At 56.9% G+C, this 6,000-nt stretch overlaps 1 protein-coding gene across 8 annotated transcripts in view; it reads right to left on the bottom strand.

Moving 5' to 3' along the window:
- Positions 1–835: 835 nt before the first annotated feature.
- Positions 836–6,000, bottom strand: part of IQCE (IQ motif containing E) — a 39,891-nt gene continuing 34,726 nt past the window's right edge. For all 8 annotated transcript variants that reach the window (XM_055561936.1, XM_055561932.1, XM_055561934.1 and 5 more), the window contains one exon: positions 836–3,655. In XM_055561936.1, coding sequence (XP_055417911.1) covers positions 3,528–3,655 — 128 coding nt within the window. In that variant the 3' untranslated portion in view covers positions 836–3,527. The remainder of the gene's footprint in view (positions 3,656–6,000) is intronic.

Below are 6,000 nucleotides of genomic sequence, written 5' to 3'. Positions count from 1 at the left end.
CCCGCAGCCTCCAGCGAGGCCCAGGTGCTCCTTGGCAGACCAGGCTGGGACCACCTCGAAAGTGAAGAGCTGGCAGGCGTCAGGAGAGGGTCCCGTGTGTGTGCACATGTGCATGTCCACAGGTTCACACCCGCATGCCGCCTCTCTTCCTGTTGGAGGGGCATACTCCATTCTCCTCCCACCAGCTCCCCTCGAGACTGCCTCTCTGCTGCCGGACCCCAGCCTCACACAAGAGCGGGTGCAGCAGGCTCGTGGCCGGGCTGAGGTCTGACAAACCCTGCTCTCCTCTGCTGGAGCCTCCTGAGGCCCAGTCCGCTCCTCTGAGAGCGCCAAGTCTCCCAAATGAACCGCTTGCCCACAGGGCACAGGGTGACTGGCTCGGGCTGGCGCTGGAGCCAACCAGCCAGCCCTGGAAGGGCTTCAGACAAGTTCAAGGGCCTGGCAAGCCACCGCGAGAAGCCAAGACACAGATGCACTTCGTGCTGCGATTTTCCCACAAAATGTTGGAAAATAGTTATTTTTCTAGAAGTCAACTTTTTGAGGGGTCCTTGGCATCTGTGTGATTCCTAAGTAAGTTATTCCTCCTCTGCTCCTAAAACAAAAATTAAATAGACTGAGGGGGAGAAACCCCCCTCATTTTCGTGTTGTGATGCTCATGCCCTCGCTCACAAACGAGGAGGAGAAATCCGAAGACGGGCGCCTGCGAGCAGAGCCTGCATGGCAGGAAGCTGACTGCAGGGCCCCCACCCCCAAGCCTGTGCCGTGGAGGAAGCCCAGGAGCCTCGGTGACTGCACCCCTGAGGGTCATGCATGAAAAGCCACAGGTCTGCGGGGCAGTCCAGACAAAGACCCGCCAAACAACGTTTATTTACAAAAGCCGATACCGCGCAGAGGGAAACCTGATCCCTTCCAAAGGTTCACGGATAAGTTACGCGTAAGGTCGGGAAACTACACAGGGCCGTCATCAGGGACAAGTGACGGCGCCCCTCCCACGGAGGCTGCCTGCTGGCGTCACCCTGCGACTCCCTGACAAGTGAGACCTCTGGCCCTGAAGGAGGCTTGCCTGGCTCTATTAGCTGCTGACAGACCCCGGGGAGCTCGGGGAGGCCCCCCCAACCCCCCACCCCCCAAGTCCTGGGGCAGCAGCCGGCCGACCCGGGGAAGTTGTGAACGCCCACCCTCCGGTCCTCAGAACTTCTGAAAGTGAACACTGCTTCCCAAACCACAGCAGGGATTGAACTGGCTTAGGTGGGTTCTCGCGTATTTTAAATATTCAGACCTTGAGGGTGAATGTGGCTTTCCCAGAGGGTATTTACTTCTCAAGAATGAAGCAGAGCTCTGCAGCGTTGGCCCTGTCAACCTGAGCTGATAGCTGTCCCTTTCCTAATGCACTTGGTCCTTCTGCTGGGACCAGCGCTCTGGTCCGTCTGCGGGGCACCCTGGTGGGGCAACGCCAGGCAGGCAGGCACTGCGGGAGGCGGGCACCGCGGTAGGTGGCCCTCTAGCCCGGGCCCTGCTCCTGTGCTGCTCAGGCCCTAGAACCCCAGCCTGAGCCCCGGGCCCTGCAAGCCCGCCGGGCACCTGGCATTCCCCAGGGGACGGAGCCGCGCAGTGTCAGAGGGTCACAGCCTTGCGGTCAGCCGTTTACTGAGCTGGCTGCAAGACTCCACTTTTCCTACATCAACATTGCCGGACGCAAGGAGCACAGGCATCTACACGTTTACAATCCTCAGGGGCATTTTCTCGTAAAACTCAGGTTCGGGGGCTGACTTCGCCCAGCTCTGCTGATGGCTAGCCTGCTGCACACGGCCTGGTCTCCAGGCCCTGCGGGTGGTGGTGGTGGTGTCCTGAAGGTGATCTCTCTGCTGCAGGGCCCAGAGCCTTGGGCTCCTGAGAGTAAGGATTGAAGCTGAAACACCCGGTTTTGAGTGGGTGCTGGGGAGCAGGACCCCTGGGGACGAGCAGGCCCACGGGCACTGCCCCCACCACCTCTGGGTGCCTCCTACGGGCCTCAGCTGAGCCGGTACCAAGAGGAGGAGCGGACCCGGTGGATGAAACAGGGCAGAGGTCAGCCGGAATCCAGCCGCATGAGCCATCAGTCCAGTGGGGAAACAGACGGAAAACAGTGGATTTGGCGGCTCAAGGCCAAATAAAGAAAAAAATAACTCAAGCCCCGTCCCCAGCCGGCGTTTTCTCAAGCTACTGTATGAATAGCACCTAAACGGTGAAGGAGGCCGGGGTCCCCCGAGTGACTCGGGGTGGACGCGGCTGGGTTGGGAGGTCGCCGCGCACATGAGCCAGAACCACACAGAGTTCCTTGGGCCACACACCTCGTCGGTGCTGGAGCCAGAAGCTTCTGACCACCGTGAGGAGGGCCCAAGAGATTCCTGAGAGGAGGACACGTCTGAGCCGGAGCTCCTGAGGCTCAACACCAGAGCTGTAGGTGGGGGGGCTGGGGGTCGGCGGGGACGAGACTCCCAGGGCATGGGCAGGCCCCTGGGCTCAACTGAGAGCCGGCTTTGTGCTGTCAGCCCTCTCTGAGCTGCACGGCCCGTCCCGGGAGAGGCGGCGTGGACGTGCGGGGATGGCTGGGCAGCAGCCCTGGGTGTTGGGGGCCCGGGCACCCTCAGGCTCCCCCCGTCAGCCAGGGCTGATCTCCCAGACAGGAAGCAGACCCGAGCTCCTGAAAGGCCCTCATGTCCGCTCCAGCCCCAGGCTGCGGCCCCTCAGAGCTGGGGTCTGCATGTGGTGGGGGCGTGGGGTGGCCCCACGGAGTCTGCAGCACCTGCTGCTGGGCTTGGGGGACAGCAACGCCCCTGCACCAGCTGTGTGCTATAGAAGCGGCCTTGATGCTGCTTCTGTGACTGTAATTTGGTATTTTTTTAAGGCTTAATCCACTCAGTGACCAATCTACGCCCCAACCCCTGGCTGCGATCACTGCCCCAAGGGGTAGGGAAAGTGGCAGAAGAGCCTGTGTGTGGGGGGGGCGAGGCACACTAGCCATCTGGGGGCCCTGATGTTGCCGATGTCTCCAGAACTGCATTCTGTCTCAGGAATGGAGAGACTTCCCTGACTGTAGGCCTGTCTCCTGCTCACTTGCTCTTCCAAAAGGCACAGCAGGCATGTCCAGCTTGACCCGCTGGCAGAGCCGTCCGGAGGGTGATGGAGCGCCGTCTTCGGGGCCGTCCGTGTCTCGGCCACAGGGGCCCGAAGGGGCCGTGCAGACCGTCTCTGTGGGCTCCCCGCAGCCCTCCAGTCCGGGGAGTAAGTCTGTGGGCTCTGAAGACCACCGTGGGAGGGGCAGCCAGGGGTCAGAACAGGGCGACCCCTTCCCAAAGGTAAAGGAAAGGCCTTGGGTTCCTTCAACAAACATCAAAGGGGCAAACAGAGAGAAGAGGCAGGGAAGGCCAAGGTGTCCAGCAGGTAGCATTCTTTTCCTAACAAGATACATTACTCTCCAATCTCTAGCCTGTCCTCTGAGCCCAGCGTCCCTGACGGGCGTCACGGCGTGCAGGCCAGCCCGGGGCCTAGGGCAGGCAAGCGCTCTTCCTCGTGGGCAGAGATGGTGCTAGGACGATCTCGTCGGAGTCGTCGGAGTTCACATCCTCTGCGGGTGTGGGTGCCGTGGGCTGCAGCCCCGAGACAGGGGGCTCCGCTGAAACAGAGACGGGGGACATCAGGGCCACGCTCAGGGCCCCGGGGCGGACGACTGGCCCGCTCCCCGCTGCACAGCCCCGCCCCCACGCTCAGCGCCAGCAGGTTGGCAAGGCACCCACGAAAGGGAGGGGACACGGGGCTGTGGCGGGAATTCTCCACGAGTCGCCCTTCTGGCAGAGTCCAGGGGTCTGGTGGCCGGTGGCCCCAGCATCCGCAGGAGGACATGAGCCCCGAGGAGGAGGGGGCGGGACTGGACGGGAGATCTGGGGACCGCTGTGACCATCCACTCCTTTTCCCACACGTGACTCCGCTCTCCATCCCCCAGCTGAGGCGAGGCTGGGGCACTGCCTGCGGACCACCCTGCAGACCGCCTCCAGCCTCCGCGGCCCCTGGACAGGGAGAGAGGGAGGGGCCGGGGCGCCTTGCTCTCACTGCTCCACAGAGTGGAATAGAAGAGGCGCCGATCCCCGATCTGAGATAAAAGACGGGAGGAAATTATGACCCAGCCGCTCTGCACATGCTGTGATGGGCCAGCTTTTTCTCTGTAACTTCCAAGAAAATGATTAAAGTGGAAGCTTCTGAAATTAAAAACATCAGTTTTTGAGGTTATCTTCAGTTATTTTCCTTTAAAAATACTCTCACAATCAGATCAGAGAGGCACTCACTGTCCAGTTTTCACGGAGACTGCTTCCTTGTGTGAACAGGAGGCCTGACAAGAGACCTCCGAAGGTGCCCATCAGGCAGGAGGGACAGCGGCCGCTTCAAAATGACACACGTTTAAGGAGAGGAGAAAAAGGCGGCACAAACAGACACTTCAGCCCTGACCGAAGACTCTAAAGGTCACCCAGCGCGGGGTCTGCTGACATCAGAGTGAAACTGGGTTTTGGAGGAAAACGTGCCGGCGTGGGGAGCTTGATGAGTGGAGATCTGGGAGGGAATGTTCAAGGTGGCAGTGTCCCGGCTCTGACAGAGCCAGGGGGTGACTGAGCTGGACAGAGGGCGATGTCAAACGTGTGGGCTTCCAGGTCAGTGAGGACGGCTTTCTTATCTCTCCCTGCCATCCTTTGGAACTCTGCCTTCAAATGGGTATATCGTTCCTTTTCTCCTTTACCTTTAGCTTCTGTTCTCTCAGCTATTTGTAAGGCCTCCTCAGACAACCATTTTGCCTTTTTGCATTTCTTTTTCACGGGGATGGTCTTGATCACTGCCTCCTGTACAATGTCACGAACTTCGAACCTCTGTCTATAGTTCTTCAGGCACTCTGTCTATCAGATCTAATCCCTTGAATCTATTTGTCACTTAGGGATTTGATTTAGGTCATACCTGAATGGTCTGGTGGTTTTCCCTACTTTCTTCAATTTAAGTCTGAATTTGGCAATAAGGAGTTCATGATCTGAGTCACAGTCAGCTCCCTGTCTTGTTTTTGCTGACTGTATAGAGCTTCTCCCATCTTTGGCTGCAAAGAATATAATCAATCTGATTTCGTTGTTGCCCATCTGGTGATGTCCATGTGTAGAGTCTTCTCTTGTGTTGTTGGAAGAGGGTGTTTGCTATGACCAGTGCGTTCTCTTGGCAAAACTCTATTAGTCTTTGCCCTGCTTCATTCTGTACTCCAAGGCCAAATTTGCCTGTTACTCCAGTATCTCTTGACTTCCTACTTTTGCATTCCAGTCCCCTATAATGAAAAGGACATCTTTTTTGGGTGTTAGCTCTAGAAGGCTGTAGATTCTCCAAGCCAGGCTTCAACAGTACGTGAATGGTGAACTTCCAGATGTTCAAGCTGGATTTAGAAAAGGCAGAGGAACCAGAGATCAAATTCCCAACATCCGTTGGATCATCAAAAAAGCAAGAGAATTCCCGGAAACATCTACTTCTGCTTCATTGACTACATCAAAACCTTGACTGTGTGGATCACAACTAACTGTGGAAAATTCTTCAAGAGATGGGAATACCAGACCACCTGACCTGCCTCCTGAGGAATCTGTATGCAGGTCAAGAAGCAACAGTGAGAACTAGACATGGAACAATAGACTGGTTCTAAATCGGGAAAGGAGTGGGTCAAGGCTGTATATTGTCACCCTGCTTATTTAACTTATATTCAGAGGACATCATGTGAAATGCCAGGCTGGATGAAGCACAAGCTGGAATCAAGATTGCTGGGAGAAATATCAATAACCTCAGATATGCAGATGACACCACCCTTATGGCAGAAATCGAAGAAAAACTAAAGAGCCTCTTGATGAAAGTGAAAGAGGAGAGTGAAAAAATTGGCTTAAAACTCAACATTCAGAAAACTAAGATCATGGCATCTGGTCCCATCACTTCATGGCAAATAGATAGGGA

Source organism: Bubalus kerabau, chromosome 23, assembly GCF_029407905.1.
Source record: "Bubalus kerabau isolate K-KA32 ecotype Philippines breed swamp buffalo chromosome 23, PCC_UOA_SB_1v2, whole genome shotgun sequence".
Taxonomy (NCBI): domain Eukaryota; kingdom Metazoa; phylum Chordata; class Mammalia; order Artiodactyla; family Bovidae; genus Bubalus; species Bubalus kerabau.
This window is presented reverse-complemented; position numbering and strand designations above follow the sequence as displayed.